The sequence below is a fragment of the Habropoda laboriosa genome, unplaced genomic scaffold (genome assembly GCF_001263275.1).
Source record: "Habropoda laboriosa isolate 0110345459 unplaced genomic scaffold, ASM126327v1 scaffold38, whole genome shotgun sequence".
Lineage (NCBI taxonomy): Eukaryota > Metazoa > Arthropoda > Insecta > Hymenoptera > Apidae > Habropoda > Habropoda laboriosa.
The window spans coordinates 470,868-496,000 of record NW_017100163.1 but is presented as its reverse complement, the minus strand read 5'-3'; the positions used below and the strand labels follow the sequence as shown (position 1 = coordinate 496,000).

Here is a 25,133-nt window from a genome sequence, read left to right as displayed (position 1 = left end):
CAATTTTTAAATTCTGGAATATTTGAATTTTTAGAATAACAAATATAGCAAATTTTTGAATTTTAATTCGTCTCTTACCTCACAATCTAATAACGTATATACATACATACATACTTCTAATACACTAATCTTTAAAATATAAACACTTTACCAGGGAACGTTTATTTTTTAAATATTCTATCGACATTTATACAGCTACCCCTGCTGGTATTCTAAAAAAATTTTAGGACTGTAATATAAATCATAATGGCAACGCAGAATGGAGATGCCTCACGGTTCATCGATAACCCACACGCTACCGAACGAACTAATAAAGCTTAGACGATGAATATTCATCATTTGTCAAGCTCTAGTGCGAGTATATAAAGTATTTATACACATGGAACAGCTTTTATGATCACGAAATAATCTTATGCGCCACATAGTCACGTTATTTCACGATCCTGAACGAGACTGGTCCATAAATGCACCGTAAACTTTGAAACTCGTTGTAGAACGATTTGCTCCGAGCGAAACAGGAAATTAAACAAAACCATATCCCGTGGCGTGATTAAATGGAGATAAATTAAAGGCAACTATTGAGTCGATCTGAAACTCGATAGAAACGATTCGAGCACCAATTTTACGAACAAACCTACTTATCAACGTTGTAGGATTAATTTCTTAAACGACTAACTGTAATTATGTCACTGTATATATTATATATTTTTCTCGCTAATAATTTTGGAAATATTGAGAGAATATGCCTTCAATTCTGAGATTATTCAATACATTCAATACAATAAAGTTCAATATCCCTGAATAATAAAGAATAAATTTGTACATACAAATTCTCATTTCTTTTTTATTAAATACGTAATTTATTGCCTTTGTAATATTTATATTTTCTTTTTGGAATAAAAAACAATGAGTTTTACATGTTACTAGTACATTAAAAAAATAAGAAAAAAACAGTTTTTAAATTTATATAAAAGAGATTCAGCGCATTAGGTAAATTTTATCCCACCCCGTGTGATCACGCGAAATATTTCTTTGCGTGTGCTCTCTGTTAAGTCTTAAATTGTAATTATAGAAATGAACTCTATAGAACTTCTAATTTAAATACAGACAAACTAATCTTCATAGTGGTGATCATCAATATCGCTACAATGTTAATATCAATATAACTACGAAGATAAATACGATCCTCTGTACGAGATAATAACTTTAAAAGCATGCAGTAGGTCGAGAAAAAGTTTTGTTTCCAAAGACATCAAGTTCAATGACCTCGTCGAGTATACGTGCACTTTTATAAAGGGACATACCATAAACGTCACGTTTCGGTATCATCAACGTAACTTTGCGTATACAACCTTCGAATTACGCATGTTTACATCAAGGCTCATTCATCGTCCACAAGTTATATCACGACTGAATTCTATCTTTAATAAAATCGCATTCAGAAATAGAACTATACTGTTATCGCGCCTTCGTGTCATTAACCCCACTTTACAGATGACGATCTTCAACTTTATAATATCAAACTGGACTCCAAATAACTAAAAATCTAACCTAATAAAAATCAGAATATATGTACATCCTACATACGTACATATGTACGTATCCAATATTATCAAAAATTAAGCTGTCTTAATCTTTATTTTTTTAGCAAAAGGTGATAGTTAACCAAACCTGAACTTTAACTCCTACAAGTGTGCTTATACTATCTTCTTATTAGAATGATTCGAATAATGTTAATAGTCCTTACAATTTTATAAACCCGTAATTCTCATTCTAATCACTCTAATAATTCTGAAAATTCTAATAATTCTAATAATCCTAATAATCCTAATAATTCTGATAATTCTGATAATTCTAATAATTCTAATAATTCTAATAATCTTGAACAATATTAAGTACTCTACTTAGACGAACAAGTAAAATGTGCTAGCTACAGGCAAATTTAGTGAATCAGTTTCCCCCCATAACAGAGACGTAAGTACGTAACGTAACCATTCGCCCCAGAAAACAGTAAATGAAATCGAGAATCGGTCGAACAAAGAGACAGAGAATCATAGTACCACTCACCGAACGAGATGAGGCCGCTGTTCAGCATCGACAGCTTAATCTGGTTGGGAATGGAAGCGAGGCTGTGGCCGGGATTAAGATGACGCTTCCTCGGCGGTTTCTCCGGCGCCCTGGGCGCGCTCCTGCTTCTGTGATGATGATGATGCTTCCTGTGCGAGTGGGAATGAGAACCGGCGACAGTCGAGGTGGCACCAGTGCGATCGGAACCGACGCTGCTCAAACCGAGGACGCCGCCGCCGGTCGATTGCGTTCGCACCGACGACATTTTCTGCAAAACCAAATGGAGGAGGTCCTTCTTATGAGCTGTGTCGATATAATTGAGTGGAGAGAAACTCGAACAAATTGGAGGAGATAGAAACTCGAGGGAATTTTAACACCTTAACGCCAGTGTCTCACATTTTGTACGACTAATCATCCAATAAGAATAAGTTTTTCTAATTATTTTCTCTCGCTTTCCATATTGGGTTGTCCTTCCTACTGTGGCAAAAACGTAACGCTGTAACTTCTGTAACTTTTTCTGTATTTTAAGTAAGTACATTTCAACTTGTTTTTAACTGCGGATGCTCAGAAATCCTTTTTTAATCTTTTCATAAACAAGTTGTAATATATTTTTTATAAACTCGTATTCGATAAAAATACTTAATATTCCTTGACTTATTTATTTTCACTTATTTTCCACTTTACTCAGCTACTGGGATAAAAAATCGTAGAAGATTGTTTGAATAAATATTTTATCAATTTTTAAAGTGTCAGAGCTTTTGTATTGTGACTCTTAGACAACTAAAGTGTATATTGTAATATGACATATCACAATACGACAATTCTATCATAATTCTTTAAAACACTGTTCCAGAGCAACGTGAAACACTCAAATTCCTTCCTTTAAGGTCGTTCTCAGGGGTTGTAGAGCATGTTCATGTAGGGGAATAGCAAAGTGAAATTTTTAGTAAATTTCTTAGCTGTAATTCTCAGCTTCAAGCTGTAGTAAAACCAAGTAACTGACCTACACGATCCATAATTTCGCTGCAGGCATTTGACATTTCCGAAGATTTATGACACATGAAACCGGAGGAGCGAAGACTCGTCTGAATTATTCGCTCGAAATTATTTATCGCGCACACGAGTCAAGACTTTCGACTCTCGAGATTGAGGTATTAAAAGGAGCAGATAGGATTGAGTTCTTAATAATTTAGTAATGACAGAGTTGAACGTGTAAATGGGACACTCGACGTACGGAGTGCTTTGAAAATTCACGGAGATTTAGCTTCAGAAATGCTTTCGTTTGTTTCTGAGAATACATTACTGCACAAAAGTTCGCTGTCGTTATCTTAACTGTGTTAACTTTCCTTAAAAAATTATATTCTCGAACTTTTAAGCGCGTTTTTCTCGAAACGTTATTCTTTCACCTGGCCAACTGATCGCTCGGAAATTTTAACAGGTTATTCCATATATCAATGTCTCTGGTCCGAACTAGAATTAAAATTGTCGAAAGAAGGATAAAATTTCTATACTTACACTTTCAACACGCGCCAGTTTGTTAATACTCAACATAAATAATTTTTTCTAAATCCAACGATAGTGACACTCGTACTAATTAGAAGTTTGTTCGAACTTTTTGTTTCGGATAAGTCTACAATGTGCAATCACCTGCACTGGCGGGGCATCTGTTTATGAACGTGTCACCTTTGTATCGTAAAAAAAAAAAAACATTAATTTTAACACCTTGAATATTATTTTATATTCGGTAATTATCTGGAAAAAGTAGAGGAGAGGATTCTGAGTAACGCACACTTTGTCGAGGAGTGGAACGATCGTGATTCAAAAGTTATGACAAAATGAAAGTTATACAATATATGTAGTATTGAATCAATCACAGTGAATTGTGCAATTTTTCAGCCAAATGAGTGGCTGGACGGCTCCGCTAAAAATCTAACTTAACCTAACCTAACCATAGCTTACCACTAGTAAGATCGCAATCCTATGCAAATACGTATTCAATTTCATTTTTAACCACTTATATTGGAGTAAGTGTAATGTACAATTTTCTTTTTCTCATAACCTTTGAACTGCGATCGTTCACTGAGGACCCTAACCTCTACAACATATTCCAAGCTCAAGGTCAACGAAGTTGAGGCCCCCTCTTCCAGATAATTAGCTCATATTCTTTATAAGTATCTTAATATATCACAAAAAGTTTTGTGCTATTGCATTTCGTGTTCACTGAAAAAATAATCATTGAAAATTGCTAAACTTTTTCGAACATCTTACTGCAATGACCCCGGGTGACTTAGAAATGAAGTAGAATAAGTTTTGTACATTTCAAGAGCGGAAGAGGGAAACTAATAAGTGAAATGATTTTACTTATTGCTAGTAACTTTGATTGTAAGCAGAAAATAGTGGCTTGGCATCAGACTTTTGTTTGAAGAATGCTACCAAAAATGTTTCTGGAAATTATTCACTACAGTTTTTAAGTAGATCTCAAATTATTGAGTCCCTGTTCACAGAAACTTCTATGCTTCTTAAAATATGTATTGATTCTTGTAAAATTGTGATCGGGGATAAGATTTCTGAAATTATTACGAAAAACAAGAATCTTTTATTTTTTCCCTTTCTGCGTAAAATCGTTTGCATTTGAAGTTAGCATATTTTATCTCTGCGACGAATACTTTGCTACGAAATCTTTCATTTTATCCTTTTCTGTCGACCTCTATTAGAATTTATCATTTCTACAACATCCAATAATACCACGAAATTAACAAATTCTACAATTGCATCCAAAAATAACGCAAACTCGACATTAAATGAGAAATGTAAAAATGAACAAAAATAAAGACCTAGAATAAAAACCTAATTAATTCGAAACAAGTTGCAAATTACATACTCCATAAAAATATAAAAACTTTCAAAAACTGTGCAGCAACATTCAACTACCCCCAAATATCCCAAGTTTTGATAAAAAAATTCCAAGGAGGAAAAAAGGAAAGCATGTTATTTTAATAAACTGGTAAACCTGCTGAGTTGCTTTAACATTTAAAAAAAAATATCAGATATGTAGATCGAACATTTTTGCAATCTGAGTTCAGGTAACAAAGTTCTCATTTAAAAAATTTGTTTTCAATTTTAAAACATTTGGAGTCACTCAACAGGATTGCCAATTTATGAAAGGATCATGTTTTCCCTTCTTCCCTGTCTTCCATTTTACGACAATAAATAATTCTTCTTCTACTATAAATTCTATTAATCTTCATTTCGGACACCGTGGACAATTGAGTGGTAAATCACACGAGACGTGATGTCGAAAGATTCATTAGACCACTTCAGAAAAGTCCACACAAAATGGGTTTTAGACTAGACGTTCCTAGATATTAGGATATCAAGGATGATCAAAATATTAACTTCGATACCCTTGGAACGCATAGTGAGCATTCAGTTTACGGACGAATTTCAAGAAAGAACGATACAGCCTGTCGCACTAACTAAATTATACTGTCATTGGACCAAATTAGATCCAAAGAAGGAATGCATTACATTGACAATCATCCGCGATGCCTAAACAAAAGGATTAACTTTTTATACACCAAAGGCTGAGTCTACGATCGATTAGGGAGTTCCCACGATGCTTTGCATAATCAAATCGCATTCCCGCTGTTGCGTCGCAAACGGATTGTGACACGAACGACCAGGCCTGCTGTTTTTAAAAGCTCCTTAATTTTAATTCTTTTGCGTTTCATTTTCTTTTCGCAGCAATGTCGAGGGCCAGAAAGTATCTCATGGACGCAGAAACTCGACGCTTCTGCGTACCATACGCCTTCCTGGTAGCTGTACATTTCCTTCAATGGCAATTGACGTGTCGTAAAATCACCACACACGTGCTTGGGTCTCACACCCTCGCCACGACGCCGTACCACGATCCTGTCGACTGAGGAAATCCAGGGTGGACCGTGTGCTCATGGAGGACAGTCCAAGACGAAGAAGAGCTCTTATTCACTATCATAGGCCACCCCTACGCTACACATTTACTATAAGTAGCAAGAATTCCAACGCGTCAAAATGTCCAAATCACATTTTCAAAAAGATTAAAAGACAAACACAGTCTACATCGGTCGACTTGAAGTAGTTTACATTCATATCGTCTACAAGAGAAATTCATTCAACTCACGCAAAATTAAATTGGCGTGTGAGGAACGCGGAACACTGCTTTCAATAAAATCAAGATTCACGTCAAAACATCCGCCGATGAACGATTAAAGTGTAAAAAAAGAAAAAACAAGAATTTTGTTAGGAACGTAACTGTCTAAACATTTACACGACCTTCTTCAAATGCTAAATTTATACTTTTAGTAGTTTTTACCGCAGTTTTTCCAAGTTCAAACTTACACAAAGAAATTACGCCAATATCCCAATTATTCATTACGTCGGGTAATAATGTGTAAAGAATTGTATTATGAATTTTATTTACTATTCAATGCACGTGTACGACTCTTAACTATTGTGCATAAAAATTTAGAATCAAACAAAATTTAACATATGGTACTAACCCGCCAATTCCAGCAGATGAAGGAACATTTTATTTGCACCAATCTAATAACTTTCGTTTCAATTAATTATACTGAGCATTATCAAATGTAACGAATCTGTGATACATTAGCTTTTTACTAAAACAGTAAAGAGGTAACGCTTCGATGCATAATCAGCAAGAAAAATCATAGGTCAAGGGGTTAAACTCAGAGTCCAGAGACTTTTATTACACGCTGTACTATAATCTCCTTTCCTTTGAATTTTTCAAGGCGTGGGAATAATTATGAGCGGATTAAAAGGGCGGGAATAGAAATGAACACGAGTCGAACGAAACACCCGGTACGTGAACCTTCATCTGAAAGTTCTCGGTCCCGTGGCAAGATATTTCCGACTGAATCTCCTATTGTATTCCTTAATCAACCAGCACACAGTGGTCTCTGACGCGTCGTCGATCGTGGGATCCTTAAATTTCGCGGTCGATTTGTTGCGGTCAGTCTAAAACTTTTTCACTGACTACGATGGCTGCGTTTGAACAGCCACGCGAAGTGGCAGAGAATAGAGACAACAGACTCGGCCAGTTGGCAAACGAAGAACGGGCTCTTCACGCGTGCGTCGTGCTACGTTCTTTGAATATACTGTGCGAACGTGACAGTGTCGATTCTTCGTCGTTCTTTGAAAGAGACACGCTTTCACCCAGTGACGACCGGAAAATGATGAGAAATTCATTTTCTCATTTGGATCGAATAAAACTTCAACATTTTATCTTGGTTTCAATTTTCATTTTATACTTATTGCAATTTGCATTGGTTGTTGATACTTGACGAGTGTAACAAATAATTTATTATGACGACTGAGTATTGAGAAAAGCTGTGTGTACCAAAAATAAAAGTTTTAAGAAGACGATAGTTTTAGTTGTCAAAATGTTATTTTTTAACGAAATATGTCGAAACTTATTGTTTACATGTGCCGTACTACTTTATATGATCTTACAATGCTTTTATTTTATATTTGAAAATTTTATTTATTGAGGAAATAAATTTTATACTATAAGGAAAAATAAAAGTCTACGATGTAGTTTATCTGAGATGCTTGAATGTGCCAATGTAAACATTTTTTTATAAAATATATCAATAGAGAAGTTGAAGAAAACAATAGTTTTTTTTTTAATTTAAAAACAAAATGTGAATTAAGAATTAACGTTGATCATCATTTTCAAAGTGGGGTTGCATTTTCCTGACCTCACTTGCCTTTTCTGATTCATATATTTTCTGTTGAAATTTTTTTCTAATTCTTCTTTATTTTTTTTGGGGCTTGGAGCTGCAACGTAAGGTTAATGTTACGAGTGGAACAATTTCACTGGTTTTGCAGAGTATTGATTTGGAATTTTAATTTTAGATACGAATTGTGGATAACTGGAGGTTTTTAAATACCTTAATCTTGCAATTCAGTTTTTACATTTAATATTTATTATAGTTTCAAGTTTTACACTGCATTGCTCAGAAATCCATCAATCTCTATGAAATATTTGAAATATTTCTCACACAGGACCCTCTTCGTAGTCACGGCACATTTTAATGAAAAACATTTGATTTATAAAATTACTTGAACGACTAAAACAATTTTCCACTCGTTATGTAACATCAACCCAACAATTATAAGTTTCATTTTCCTCTTCTGAGAAACAAAATCACCCCCTTCGCATCGAGAAATTTCCATCCCTCGTTCATCTCACAGTCATCCAGCCAATATTCAAAATATTTCAAGCATTCACCTCCACTCGTTCGAAGCAGTGATTAAACCGGAATCGAGACTCATAATAGAAACAAATTTTCACGAATTGCGCGAAGTTTCTCTGATACGTAGCCGGAGCACCTCTTCAGCCTCTCTTTGCGCCGTTCAAAGGGCAAATTATTAATTACCAGCGATCGAGCGATAATTACAAGCCGATGAAAATCGATTCTCGCTTGATTTACGTTCAATTAAGTCGTTGCACCGAACCTCCTTCTCGATCGTTCAACGAGTCGCTTGATTTTTCCACGTTTTTCACCTCGTCAAAGGCGAAATTTTCTTGACGAAAGTGTCGCCGCGAATAACTCGGTCACGTTTCACAACAATTGTTTTGTGTACACGTTTAAATAAAATCAAATGAATACTTATCACCTGTCGACAGATACGTTATATCGCGTGCAATATAAATTTAGCATGCTAATACAGAGATTTTCCTGTATTTCTTCGAATTATACCGTCACCGAAAATATCGCTAGAATAGTTACGTAACACGATGAATCTACGCACAAGAATCGTGACAATACCTAGTTCATGTCCAACTTGCTCGCTTTGTTGTTAATATAGTACTGCCTTGGCTGCTCAGTTGCGTTTCTGTATCAATTACGTTGATACGAAGCTTCCATTTATATTTACTTTTCTCCATTTAATTTTTCGCTTAAGACAGAAAATAAAATTTTAACACCTGCATGTCATGTAGTAGAAACGAAACCTTTCTTCTCGATAAAACACTTTATGATACGTAAATTTTTTCTACTTTTCAGAAAAATTTTTAATTGAAACAGAATTCTGCTCTTTATTTGACTTTTCCTTTCTGACTTATCATTTGTAAATTCCTTTAAAAGAAATTTACAATTGCCGAAGAAAAGAAATACACTCAATAGCTTCTTTTTACACTTTTTACGAAATTGGAAGATTAAAAGTGTTTTCTGAAATCCGTCCATATTTCCAGAAAATCGTCTATAAAAACATACATTATTGTAGGTGAACAAATATCGCACTCTACTTTTTCATACAATTCTGATAATACATACAAGAACAATTTATTTCTTGCAAAAAATTTATCAGATCAAGTATAATAAAGCTAATCTAACCTGATTCGAATTAATTTCTCATTTCATTCAATTTTACTTTTCCTTTCAGTTTGTAACAAATAAATAAATAAATAAATAATTTTCAACACCTTCAACATGCCAATATAATCTCAAATCTACTACACTTCACTATAAACTCTTTCCGTAATAATACATTAGATCATCCTCAAAGCCCCCGCGGTTTTAAGCCGTTCATTTTGAAAAAAAAAGCACAACTCCATCGGATTTAAAATAATTTCCATAATATTCGATACCCTCTTCCCAAAGTATTACAAAAGCATTAATTCCGCGTATATAAAAATCCAGATACATATCTAACAGAAAGGAGCCGCTGAAACGCGCTTTCAATGTCCTCCTGTTTCGTAAATCGTTTTTGTGTAAGGAAATTGTCATGTGTGCGGAAGAAGTGAAAATCGGTTGGAGATAAATCAGGAGAATATGGGAGATAAGGTAGAATTTCAATACCCAGTGGATGCAATTTTTGTACAATTGTGCTTGCCACGTGCGGTCTGACGTTGTCATGCAACAGGATAGGGCCTTCTCTGTTCACCAGGACTGATTGCGACGCCTTCAATTTTTGGTGGACGACCTCCAATTCGTTACCGCATGTCTCTGCAGTGTCCATCTAAGCGTCTTCTGCGATAGTTGCTCTCGAGAGTACTCTCAAATTGTGTAAGTTCTCTGTCAGCACTCTCAGTACCGTGTACACTCGTAAATTTGACTCTCGACAGCAACTCGCGATGGTTTTACATTCAAACGGACACGTATCCTTGGGAAACTGTAGTGAATTAATTCTGAAGTAGACCACCAAACTGTGAACATGATTTTTTTCGGGTGCAAACTAGGTTCGGATCGGAGAGACTCATTTGCTACTTTCTTTCCCTTAGAGCTTCGGATTTTTATGTACGCGGAAGTAACGCTCCTGTAGTACGTTGGGAAAAGTGTATCGAACATTATGGAAATTACTTAAAATATAAATGATCAATTTCAATGGAGTTAGGTTTTTCCAAAATGAACGGCTTAAAGCCACGGCAACTTTCGGAATGACCTAATAATACCACAGATGCAATTATTTAAAGAAACTTAAGTACAATTTGGTAGAGTAGAATCAGAATTACGCAGCTCTGGCGATTGCTCGATTAAAGAATAAAGAAACCAGCGGGAAATGCAAATTGCAAGCAGTACTGGGCCTCCTTAATCCTCCGTCCTTAAACTCACTCGTAAACGCGTAAAACACGATCGTGCGACGTTCAAGCCTTCATTTTTCCGCGTTTCGTCTATTTCGTCTCTTTTCTGCTTTGGAACGCCGCGCGAGAGGAACGTCATCAGTGATATTTTCAGATAGAACGTTATCGCTTATTAGGCTGGAATACAGGTTGGATGTAGCTGGACAGATAGATTTTAATTTCTATTTCTCCTTCTCTCCGTATTCTGTTTTTTTTTCTTCTTTTTCCTTTTTCAAGAACCCCTGTTCGTGTCTCTTCTTTCGCTAATCCGCTTGGAAAGAAGAAAGAGATTCCTGATGAAGGGTTTACAAACAGAATGACACAAGAACTCACAGACCAGTTATTTTGCAGATTTATTTCGTTCAATCGTTCGTTTCTCTAATAAAGAATTTATATTTCCCGAAGTTTGCTACTTTTGTCAAATATTCAACAGAAATTTGTAATTATTTTTGATCTTGTGAAACCTTGATTTAATCTGTACTAATTCGTAAGAATAACACAAATTATCATTATGCTTAAATGCTCGTAATCAGAGCTGAGAAAAATTTAGAGAAGTAACATTTGAAAACTATTTTAAATAACAGATGCTATATGGTTCAGATAAAATACTATTTTAAATAGGAAACAAAATTTCGGCAGAGAAAGTATTTGTATTCTAATAACCTCAAGCATAAAATGAAATATCTTAACCTGATATTTTAAATGTGTACTTCAAATATTTCTTGACAACGAAAATAAGTTGAGAAAGGAAGTGATATTATAACACAAGAAATCATAAAATTTGGCAGTTTTAGTTTTAATTCAAGTACGACTATTCATATGTCACAAAGTAGCTTAGGTTACTAAAATAAATAAAACATTTCAAAATAAAATCGCACTATTCTCAATATCCTTCAAATAAAATACTTCTTCAGAAACTCATCTCAATAAATAAACCATTTTATTTTCATAATTATACGCACATTTAAAAATAAAATAGTCTACTTACTCTTTCCTACTGTTTGAAATAATATTCTACCCAGCCCTGCTCGTAATAGATATTCAAGGACAAAAATTGTCCGAAGACACGTATTCAAGTGTAACTATTTATTCCCAATTTTTATTTGCACGGGTTTAAAAAAAAAATATTTGCGAATAATTTTAGTATTAGATTGGTCCATAAGTTAGCCCGGTTTTCATTTCGTATTGAATGAAATTCATAACATTTGCCTATCGGCTATGTGATATACGTGATTCGATAGCTTTTGTTTTCTTCTTGTATGGTATCGTGAGTTTTTTGGTTCTGTGCAAATAATAAAAATGTCAGACTAACAAAAATGAGCATCTCCGATGATTTTACTTTATAAGTTTAATCGTGGTTCTGAAATTGCTGGAGCTGCCCAAAATATTTGTACCGTCTAAGAAAAAAATAGTTACTAACAGAACAGCACAGAAATAGTTTTCACGATTCCAGGTACATTCAAACGGACACGTATCCTTGGGAAACTGTAGTGAATTAATTCTGAAGTAGACCACCAAACTGTGAACATGATTTTTTTCGGGTGCAAACTAGGTTCGGATCGGAGAGACTCATTTGCTACTTTCTTTCCCTTAGAGCTTCGGATTTTTATGTACGCGGAAGTAACGCTCCTGTAGTACGTTGGGAAAAGTGTATCGAACATTATGGAAATTACTTAAAATATAAATGATCAATTTCAATGGAGTTAGGTTTTTCCAAAATGAACGGCTTAAAGCCACGGCAACTTTCGGAATGACCTAATAATACCACAGATGCAATTATTTAAAGAAACTTAAGTACAATTTGGTAGAGTAGAATCAGAATTACGCAGCTCTGGCGATTGCTCGATTAAAGAATAAAGAAACCAGCGGGAAATGCAAATTGCAAGCAGTACTGGGCCTCCTTAATCCTCCGTCCTTAAACTCACTCGTAAACGCGTAAAACACGATCGTGCGACGTTCAAGCCTTCATTTTTCCGCGTTTCGTCTATTTCGTCTCTTTTCTGCTTTGGAACGCCGCGCGAGAGGAACGTCATCAGTGATATTTTCAGATAGAACGTTATCGCTTATTAGGCTGGAATACAGGTTGGATGTAGCTAGACAGATAGATTTTAATTTCTATTTCTCCTTCTCTCCGTATTCTGTTTTTTTTTCTTCTTTTTCCTTTTTCAAGAACCCCTGTTCGTGTCTCTTCTTTCGCTAATCCGCTTGGAAAGAAGAAAGAGATTCCTGATGAAGGGTTTACAAACAGAATGACACAAGAACTCACAGACCAGTTATTTTGCAGATTTATTTCGTTCAATCGTTCGTTTCTCTAATAAAGAATTTATATTTCCCGAAGTTTGCTACTTTTGTCAAATATTCAACAGAAATTTGTAATTATTTTTGATCTTGTGAAACCTTGATTTAATCTGTACTAATTCGTAAGAATAACACAAATTATCATTATGCTTAAATGCTCGTAATCAGAGCTGAGAAAAATTTAGAGAAGTAACATTTGAAAACTATTTTAAATAACAGATGCTATATGGTTCAGATAAAATACTATTTTAAATAGGAAACAAAATTTCGGCAGAGAAAGTATTTGTATTCTAATAACCTCAAGCATAAAATGAAATATCTTAACCTGATATTTTAAATGTGTACTTCAAATATTTCTTGACAACGAAAATAAGTTGAGAAAGGAAGTGATATTATAACACAAGAAATCATAAAATTTGGCAGTTTTAGTTTTAATTCAAGTACGACTATTCATATGTCACAAAGTAGCTTAGGTTACTAAAATAAATAAAACATTTCAAAATAAAATCGCACTATTCTCAATATCCTTCAAATAAAATACTTCTTCAGAAACTCATCTCAATAAATAAACCATTTTATTTTCATAATTATACGCACATTTAAAAATAAAATAGTCTACTTACTCTTTCCTACTGTTTGAAATAATATTCTACCCAGCCCTGCTCGTAATAGATATTCAAGGACAAAAATTGTCCGAAGACACGTATTCAAGTGTAACTATTTATTCCCAATTTTTATTTGCACGGGTTTAAAAAAAAAATATTTGCGAATAATTTTAGTATTAGATTGGTCCATAAGTTAGCCCGGTTTTCATTTCGTATTGAATGAAATTCATAACATTTGCCTATCGGCTATGTGATATACGTGATTCGATAGCTTTTGTTTTCTTCTTGTATGGTATCGTGAGTTTTTTGGTTCTGTGCAAATAATAAAAATGTCAGACTAACAAAAATGAGCATCTCCGATGATTTTACTTTATAAGTTTAATCGTGGTTCTGAAATTGCTGGAGCTGCCCAAAATATTTGTACCGTCTAAGAAAAAAATAGTTACTAACAGAACAGCACAGAAATAGTTTTCACGATTCCAGGAGGGCAATTTTGTCATAAATAATGAGTGACTTTTCACCACTGTAGTTGAATCAAGACCGTTTGGAAGCTCTGCATTGCAACGACATGCTTTGCTAATTCAGTGGTGAATTAGTCGAGAAGATGCACTGCTTTCATCAAACAATGCTCCACCATTTAAAGACAATGCACTGCTTTCATCAAACGAAAATCAGGAAAAACCATACGAACTTATGGACCAACCGAATAGTTATAAATTCGGTACAAAATTAATAATGATTTAAAGATTTCCTTTGCATTGTAAATTCTTAGATAAGAACCGGAGAAACTCTTGCAATAAATGGAGAAAAACTTTAAATCCCTTTTTATTATTATATCGTCGTTCAAATGGTGAAGTTGCGAAACTGCAGAAACTGAAGTTTTCAGAAGAGAAGAATAACACTTTGCAAATTAATATAAAATCACCTTTCGTTGATTTTATCGACGAATTACGCGATTTATATTTATGTTTTTTAGTTGGTAGATAAAATCAGTAAACAAAGGTGATTTTATATTAATTGACAAAACGATTTTCTTCTCTTCTGAGAAACTGAATTTTTACAGTTTCATAACTTTAGCAACGGAACGACGATATGTATTATTTTTCGTTTAATTTGCACCGGTTTAGGGAAACGGTACAAGTAATTAACGTGGTTAAGTGCATGTAATATTCGACGATAAAGACACTTACCGGGGAAGCCTGTTATTGCGTGAAAGCGTAATCTAGCAGGAGCATTTAAGAACACTCGCCAAGTTCCCTTAACATACGTTACACGAAATAGTTGAGAATAAACAGGTGGTAAAGATAATAGCGGTTATGTTCTAATTACGGTTACCGCGTGTATGATTTCAATCTAATTATCGCCCGAAACTTTAATTAATTTAAACCTGATTGTTCGCACGCTTGAACCGTGCCTGAATGGGAACCAATTATTTGTCAATTTTTGGCCATTGAAAACATACTGCCTTTCACAAAGCCGTCGTACAAAGTGCTTAGAAAAATGTCAGACCTTATATAGAGAATTTTTATATATTCACAATATTCTTTATTTCAATAAGCAACTTCATTTACCCAGTTTCTGAATTATTCTGCAATTCTTATTTTGAAAGAATATAATTCTTCTGAAGAATTTATCACATCTTTGAATAAAGGAAAACAAGAAATGGGTAAACAGTATTCTCTCCTCTTTTCAAAAGAAAAAGGGACTCATAGAATGTATTGACAATGATGGTGAACAAGTGGAAACTCTTTGAAGTCAAAATACATTTGTTGTTATGTTATCAGTTCTATTTCTCTAAAAAAGTTAACATATTTTTTAAGCACCCTGTATGATATTATGGTACCCCTTTTGTTTATAATTTCACGATAAAATAAAAAGATATTATTGGTACAATAACATGGAGAAATTTAATATTTTGCATAGTTGTATATAACTTTTATTAAGCATAATTTAAAATTACAAAAAAAAAAATAAAATTTTGTCAAGTAGCAGAATTGATACGTTGACTAATTTTAGTGGAAATTGTTCGTAATGTTTTCAAGATACGTCAGTGGTCTGGAAATGAAATCTTGCCTGGAACGCTTAAGTAGTAACAGACACACGAGCCGTATATGATCAGACCGAATGGGACTGACACGCAACATTTATTTCACTTGCAGATATCTCACGTTCCGAGCACCATCCAGAGATGAATCACGCTTCTGAATATACTATTTGTCTCTAACATTTGCACGCGTGGGATTAACTTTGAAATATCATTCGCTGGAAGCTTCCCGCTAATTTTTAATGGCCAATTAACGAGAACTTTAAATCTACGAAATTCACAATATCGAATCTCGTAATTCGAAAAGCAAGGTGTTTAATTTTTGTGGAAAATTCGTTGGAAAAATTGAAATTTCAGTTTCAAGAAAATTTTAAACGTTCCAAAGTCAAAATTTCAATTTGAAATAAATCTAAAAAATTTTCTTCTCAAAATTTCGTCAAAAGGAAATAAATTGACTCTCTGAAGGAAATTTGAAACGAAAATATCACTTGTGTATTTCCAAATATTATTTTTGATAAGGAAGATATACACGTTGAAGTTCCGAAAGTATTTATAAATATCCATTCACTTCTATTATCCAGATCCGTAAAGATACTTAAAAATTGAGTGAATCTTTCCGTTTCATCGAAATTTATTTTACGAGTTTCACGCTGAAGTTCCGTTTTCCTAAGCTTACGTTGCTTCTATCATCCCTTATTTCTCTCTGTTCGCCCTCTGCAATCGATTGAAAACGCAGTGTACGCAGAGCTTGAGTGCTTTCCACCGTAAAAATCGTTCGAATACACTCGGCATAATGTTTCAACGATTCAAGCATCGACTTTAATTTCTATAGTTCTTAATCGTACATCCTTTAAAGAGCTTCGAGTATTCTCTCTTTTCCATCGACATTTGAATAATTTCACGAAGCGACTGTCTATTGTATCGAGCTCAAAGTACTAGCAGAATTGTTTTAACTGCACCCTTTCGAAGTGTATTGCTAAGAAAAGTACTTAAATTGTTACAGTAGAAACGTCGGTTGGTAATGTAAAATGTTGAAAAACAATGAGAACGATTATTCCATTAAACAATTTATCTTATTCTACATTATGAAAGAAAGCTAACAATGGTCAAAATTAATATTAAAAAGGCCTTAAAATTATTGAATTACAACGAAACTCTGAAACCAGATAATTCCAAAATTTTCTCACGGTTCAAGAGATTCTCCAATTTCCAAGAATTTTCAGGGAACTAAAATAAATTTTTACCAACCATTAAGGACCGAAACTTTCACGTCGTCCAAATCTCAACAACTCTTCAAACTCAATATTCAAGTCTGAAAAATTCCTAACAAATTCCATATCATTCCAAAAAATTTTCCAATATTAAAGCATCTTTAGAACGAATATTCACAAATCTGAACAAATTCTGACAGATCACCGATTAATCAAAATTTGCGCATAGTATCGAAATTAAAAGAAGGAAAAATTAATTTTGAAACGGGTGTATGTTCAATTTTACAGAAGATTAACGCCTTCTTTGTGTTATGTATAATTTCGATGTTAATACATTAGAATGTCCTTATCAATTATCTAATAGAACTCTAGATGCTGAACAGAAAAGTTTTATTTTTTTTTTAAGTGATATAAGTTCATTATCATCAATTTAATTTAAGACCAAAAAATTTTGATAAAACACCATTGTTACCCTTATATACAAATTCCAAACCTATTACATCACAGCTACATATAGGGTGTCCACAAGGAGGTGATTCCTTATAAAAGAAATAAGTAAAAAATGGAAAATAAGGTTTTTTGATTGCTTGCCCAATTTCTGAAAAAACAATTTTATTTTTCTCGGAAATTAAGCGACCAATTAAAAATCTTTATTGTATATTTTTTACTTCTCTTTCTATAAGGGATCGCCCGTTTGTTGGTTGTAGTACGATTTACCGGACACCCTGTATAACTTCGATGATATTTTAATCGTATGTTAGCTAGTTTTATGCGTAAACTTTCGAAATCTTCTAAACAAATATTCAAAAAATCGAAAAAAAAATTCTTACAAGTCATCGACAAGAAAAATCTGCTTACAACTGAAAAAATGAACGAATTTTAAAGAATCGACGACGTCTTGCGGCTCGAACAATACGCGTTCGCTTGGTCGAAAAACCGACGTTTGAGGCGACTTACAGATCTCAAGGTTTCCGGTTCGAGAGCTGCACGCGCGGGTTATTTTTAAATGTTTTGTAAGTTACGTTCACAGGCTTTGACGCTGACGAAGGTCGGTTATTGACCACCGTCGACCTCTAAATTCCTCTTCGACCAGCTGAAATTCCCTTGCAAGATCGCTCTCCTTTCGTCTTTTCCTCCCTTCTTTTTCTCAAACAGACAGCGCGTAAACTTGTCGCAAGAATGAAAGCGGAGCTACGAGATAAAGACGTCTCTTGCCTTGTCTTCTTTCCCTCGTTCTTTTGTTCCACCGTCTATATTATGAGGCTTTGATCATCTCGCCAACTTTTCAGATACTAAGGAAGCCCTGAATATTTGAGTTCTACGCTCCTTAGAAAGGTGCGTTCTACGGTAGTAATGAAATTTCTTTGCCGAGTTCAAAAGAGTTCGTTGCCTATTTACCGTTGTGATCTTTCTTTTTTACCGTGAATCATGCGTGTATAACTCCTGCTTTTTCTTTTTAATGTCGTAATAAACTAATAGGATGAATCGGGAACTATGCTTATTTTAAATAAATGAAAGGAGAAAATGAATAAGATGAATCTTTTTGATAATAAAAAAGATCAATATTTAATTTTCGTTTGTGCGTTCAATATTTTCTCGCTTGGTTATACACTGAATAAGTATATTTAGCGCAATGATGTACTACTTCAAGAAACCATTACTATTTTCAGGATATTTGGATTGCTTAGATTATTTTAAGTAGAAAGCGCGTTCTGTTTATCCTCAAAGTTCGTACCTTGAACTAAGAATACCAATATTATCGTTAATTTTTGTTGCGGCAGCGCTACAAATTTTTACAAATGCTTTCCTTGCATCGGCGATTTTTTAAATCGATAATGTGTAATAGAACGAGAACACTGAACTGTAAACAAGGCGTAATGAGAAAAAGTTCCATTTCCAATGATGAAATAATAAAAATACTTGTAATAGAGCGATAGTAATTAACCACCATCGTCAAGTGTCCGATCTGGCAAAAATGTTGCATTTTTATTTGCATTTCGAAAGTGTTGAGAAATTCGCTTTCAGCGGTGGTTCAATTTTAAAAGTGCAAATCAACTCCGGAATCCACTTCACAATCCAAACGAGTTTCTAATCAGGAAGCAATCCATGGGCTAAGCACGTAGCCAATTAAATGATCCGCTAATTATCCTTAAGCATCGCGAGAACCGACTCAACCCCGCAAACATTACCACGTTAAGTAAATGTAACACTATTAATATTTAGTTTGTGATTCTTTTAGAAGGAAACTTGTCATTTTGGAGCCTGACAAATTGGAAGAAAATTTATAAATTTCAACGAACAAAATTTCGAAACAAATTCTTAATTTGTCAACTTATAAAATTCAGAGAAAATTCACAAATTTCAAATTATAAAATTCGAAGAACATTCACAATTATTAATGTACAAAAATTTGAAGACAATTTCTAAATTTCTAATTTTTTAAATTTTCAATTTCTCACATTATAAAATTCAAAAAATTTCCAAATTTTCCCGTTAAAATGTTCAAAGAAAATTGCCAAATTTCTCAACTTATTAAAATTAAAATGTATTCACAATTTTTACATTTAAATAACTCAATAACAATTCTCAAATTATGCAACTTAAAGAACTCTCAATGTCCACTACTCTCTCGAAACGACAGAATCCCAAAATCCGTGTGAACCTCGATAAAATCGTGATCTTTCGCTAATTAATAAAATAAACTGGGCAGCGTCATCGCGAAAGGCACGCGCCTAGTGCCAGGATTTACTGCAGCGCAATAACCGCGTAAACGTTTAAGCCAGAGAATTACGGTACTCTACTCGGTCTTAATGCACGTCGTCGCTGAATAGCCATGGATTTGCACAGCCATGCACCAGCAGAGTGCATGATCCAACGGAAGCGGCCGGTTAATGATGTCGACGCGATCGTATCTGCTTTACCACCTTCGATTCGCAAATTTTCCCAAAGGTTTCCTTCTCCAAACGAGAAGATGGATGGACACGAACAGGGTGAGTAACGTAGATAAGACAGTCGCGTTTCTTGTTTGGTCAGAGGAGAATAGGGTCCTTTCAATTTAAAAAGGAGGTGTTATTAAATTTTACAACCAGTGTCTCAAATTTGAAATTGTTTTAAAAGCTATAGACTACATTCACATGATTTTTTAGACGCTTCCGGTAGTCTGACAAAAAAAGAATGTTATAAACAAAAATGAATCAGTGCTCAACCGTTAACTTGCAAAAATAAAAATTTCGAAAATATTTCTTTTCAATACAAAATCGGGGCCACCTTCACTTTTTTAAATGACACCATATCATTTTTTCTACGCAATATTGTAGATAACAAGAAAAGTATTTTTGTAAATTTTATTCGTGCAATTTATCGACGACCGAGCACTGATTCATTTTTATTTAGAATATTTTTCTGTCAGACTACCAGAAGTGTCTCAAAAATCCTTGTATACTGGGCTGTATATTATTACAGTATAAAACTTATGTTTCGTCCAGAGATAAAAATACCGATAAACCTGTAGATTGTGAAAATTAAAATATTTTCAAGTTAATTAATGTCAAATAAAATTATAAAAGTGTATTTTACATTTGGATCCGGTTTTATATACGGCATCCAGTATAAATTTCTCACGTCTGCAAAATAAAATCTAGAAATACATTTTGTGAATTTTGATAAATTTCATAAATTACGATAAAGTTATTAAATTAATTATTACTTTCTAGCGAGATGTAGGCAGTGAACGTAGTCTAACAATAAATTGTAGATAAAACTATGACCGCGAAAATTATCAACATTAATAAATCAGGAGAATAAATTTATGTCGAAAAAAGTGATATTTTACTTCGTGAGTGAAGAGTACGACAAAAGTGGTGAAAGTGAATATTTCGTTCTAAAGTACACAGAGAAATATAGAAATTGTGTTTAAGACACAGAAGAGAGTTATTCTAATAAAGTTTTTAGAATTTTGTTAATTTTCTCCAATGCACAACCTTTTTCTTCACACCTTCTTTTAAATTTTCACAAAAAAAAAATAATTAAATAATATATGAAAAACGTTCGAATTACAAGTGTTATAAAAAGTTCTATTGTTTTATAAAATTCTCTTCCTATTTTACAAAAAGTGTCCAAGAAGAGCATCGTAAACTACCTTCAGAAAAGAATGTCTCAATAGGAATAAGCACAAAAATTGAGAATCACCGTGAACAGCGAGGAACTCGACTATCAAAAACCCAATTCTTGTCCTCAACCTAACATGAATAAAACAGCAACATTACGAGACGAAACAATTTCACCAACATCGCGATACGGCGTATCTACTTGGAAAACGTCAATTTTAATGCTAAATTTCTTAAATTGTTCAAAGTTTGTGACACGAAATTCGAATACTTGTGACTTGAAACTCGCAGCATTTCCACCTTTATCAATTCTACATTAATCAAGTTTTCCAATTTGTCAGATATTCTTACACAATTGAAAACTGAACACAAAAGAGGTCGCAAGTGGCAAAATTTAATAAAAATATTAAGAAAACAATTTTTTAGTTACCAAAATGTTATTTATCAACAAATTACAGTAAATTCTCTACAAGAGTCAGTAAGTTTGGATTCTACAAGTGACAGTATAGATGGTCCCACGCCTAGGTCTGCGTCATTGCTGCGCCCATGTTATCTCGCTTGCAGTCAGTCAAGCGTGTAACATTACACCAGTCGGTTTCCTTTCCGAGATTTCAGGGATGAAAATGATATCAAACACGATATAATTTGAACAACATTTACTTATTAACACGTTCACTGTCACGCCAGATTTACAGGTTGCTGTTAGGCGGCCACAAGAAAATACATTTTAAGCATAGGATTATAGTATTATGCTTTATAATTTTTTTTTTCAATTGAAAATAATATCTAGCTAGCTACGTTCAAAATTTTTAGTTGACAACATTTATTTTATTTTAATTATTCTAAACATTTGAGGCACTCCAGTCACTGATGACCACCATGACCATATCGAGGAAACAATCTACTGTTAATACTTATTGAGTGATTTAATTTCATAATATATCGCTTTGGATGAATTACAAAAACAAATTGCTAAGAAATTACATTAAATACCTGTACACATTATCCGTGGAATGTAGAGGGAGAGCCACCGTTTGATTGCCAATTGTTTATCACATAGAGTCGGCCTACCTCCACGTAAAAAAAAAAAAAAATGTATTGTCGATTCCACAAGTGTCAGTAAAATGTAGGGTCGATAGCAGCAGAAAAGCTGCTAAACAATTGGAATTAAATGTAGCGATAGAAATTATTGCAAGGTGCGTAATGCAATTGAAAAATTGAAAGAATCAAAAGAGAAAACGCAAATTCATTTCTTTTTCGAATATAGAATATAAGAAAATTTGAATAAAATACGCGACTAGAATTGGGGAGAAGCATAAGTTAAACGCGTAAAAATATTCAATAATAAACGAACTAGGGATGAAGCTGTTATTTCAATACGCGATGCACTGACTCTACTAATTACTAAAATTCAAAAATTCTCGCATAAATTCCGAAAATAGATTATTAATTACGGTAAACTACTGAGACGGTTTAATTTAGGGTGGACATAGTGCACGAGTGTAGTCCGCTCGTTTCAAATCAGCTCACAATATACAATAATAAATCAACTAACTACTTAACATGCAATTCATGCAAATTCCTTAGATGGTAAATTATTAGTAAACAAAAATCAATATCAGAGAAAATATATGAAAAATACTGAAAGAAAAATTTCAAATCAATTTCAATTGCTGTAACGAAAAAGCAACCTCTCAAAGTCACTTCAATATTCTATTCGACAAGTCTGAAGAACAACGATGACTAAAATTCAAATGTTTATTTCCCTAAACCTTCAAAATAATTTCGAAATATTTTATTCGAAGCGGAGTATTCCAAGTCAGTATCGATAATTGAAGAAATTATTTGATTGTATTTAAAAGAACCGAAAGGAGAATATTTAAAGTCTGATATTAAATGTCTAGCAAGTACCAGTAATTGGTAAAATGATTTATATTTGTTTTAAAAGGAAAATTTCTAATAGGTATTAGTTAAAATGAATTGTTATTCAGTCTATTGTATTGAAATTCTAATTGATTCTAATGTATACAAGTGTTACAAGAAGGCTGAGTGTGTACAGGGTGGACACTGACTCTAGTATTTACTAAAATTCAAAAATTCTCGTATAAATTCCGAAAATAGATTATTAATTACGGTAAACTACTGAGACGGTTTAATTAAGGGTGGGCATGGTGCTGCTTTAGTTTGAAATGATTTATAAACACATAATTAACAGAGGAAAAACCGTGAAACGGCAAAACGTCTACATTCTAATTGTTATAACATGTAAACAGAACTTTAAATTTAGTGTAAACAGAAAAAATATATAATACAATTTATTTCACGGTATTGCAACAAATAAACGTTGAATCAATATTTAATTCGTATAAAAACAATTATTTAACGTAATAATTTTACCTTCACTATGGCTATTTTTAATCTACGACCACAGGTCAACCTGATTTCTAATCCTTACGAACTTTAAATTCAGTCTAAACTGAGAAAATATATAATACAATTTATTTCACGGTATTGCAACAAACAAACGTTGAATAGATTCTTAATTCGTATAGAAACATTTATTTAAAATAATAATTTCACCTTCACTATGGCTATTTTAAATTTACGACCAAGGGTCAACCTGATTTTTAATCCTCCGAACTTGATTTCACAACGAGAAAGTAATAAGATCGTTGAAACGTACTTATTTGTCAAAGAAACTTGCAAAAATGTATAAATAATAATATGTAATGTTTTAACAAATTTTTGGAAGTATAAATTAATAATAAAATTGTGAAAATTAATAAATTATACGTTATTATAACATTAATAGAATTATGACTAAACCGAAGTTCGAAGTCGAGTATTTAAAGTCTGATATTACGTGCCTAGCGAGTGCCGGTAATTGTTAAAATTTGTTTAATAATTAGTAATAGAAATTCTAATTGATTCTAATGTATACAAGTGTTACAAGAAGGCTGAGTGTGTACAGGGTGGACATAGACTAGCTAGTAGCCCCCGACCACTCTATTCACATCTCAGAACCTTCAGGTCAAAATACGCCGCGAAGTGTCTAGGGCCCAGTATAAAGGGTAAATGATTTCGCGGGACATCGGCGGGTCCTTATATACCTGCGGTACCCTCTCCCCAAAGTCATTAGCAAAATCGTCGGTTAGGTCAGGCGGGAAATTTTCGCGGGAGATTTTCGCGGGAGATTTCCGTTATCGTAACACGGTATAATTTATCAATTTTCACAATTTTGTTATAAATTTATACTTCCAACAATTTGTTATAACATTGCATATGACATTTTATACGTTTTTACAATACTCTTCAATGGAAACATAGGTTTTAGCGTTCTCGTTACTTACTCGTGGTTAAATTAATTTCGTAGGGATTAAAAATCAGGTTGACCTGTGGTCGTAGATTAAAAATAACCATAGTACAGCTAAATTTATCGTGTTAAATAATTCTTCTTACACGAATGAAAAATGTATTCAACGTTTGCTTGTTACAATACCATGAAATAAATTATTTGTGCAGTTCTGTGCATTTTCTGTGCAGTTCAACCTAATTTACTTAAATTTACATTGCGAGACAGTATACTGTAACAAGTAGTAACAAGCAAACGTTGAATAAATTCCTAATTCGTATTAAAAAAATTATTTAACACAATAATTTCAGCTTTATTATGATTATTCTTGATAAATGACCACAGGTCAACTTGATTTTTAATCGTTATAATCTTTAAATTCAGTGTGAATAGAGAAAATGTGTAATATAATTCATTTCACGATATTATAACAAACAAACGTTGAATACATTTTTGATTCGTGTAAGAAGAATTATTTAACACGATAAATTTAGCTGTACTATGGTTATTTTTAATCTACGACCACAGGTCAACCTGATTTTTAATCCCTACGAAATTAATTTAACCACGAGTAAGTAACGAGAACGCTAAAACCTATGTTTCCATTGAAGAATATTGTAAAAACGTATAAATTGTTATATGCAATGTTATAACAAATTGTCGGAAGTATAAATTTATAACAAAATTGTGAAAATTGATAAATTATACCGTGTTACGATATCGGAAATCTCCCGCGAAAATCTCCCGCGAAAATTTCCCGCCTGACCTAACGGACGATTTTGCTAATGACTTTGGGGAGAGGGTACCGCAGGTATATAAGGACCCGC

At 33.4% G+C, this 25,133-nt stretch overlaps 1 protein-coding gene across 1 annotated transcript in view; it reads right to left on the bottom strand.

Moving 5' to 3' along the window:
- The window catches only part of LOC108578495 (receptor-type tyrosine-protein phosphatase kappa), a 258,286-nt gene that overhangs the window by 221,051 nt on the left and 12,102 nt on the right, over positions 1–25,133 (bottom strand). The window contains exon 2 of the mRNA XM_017941843.1: positions 2,068–2,335. Coding sequence (XP_017797332.1) covers positions 2,068–2,332 — 265 coding nt within the window. The 5' untranslated portion in view covers positions 2,333–2,335. The remainder of the gene's footprint in view (positions 1–2,067; positions 2,336–25,133) is intronic.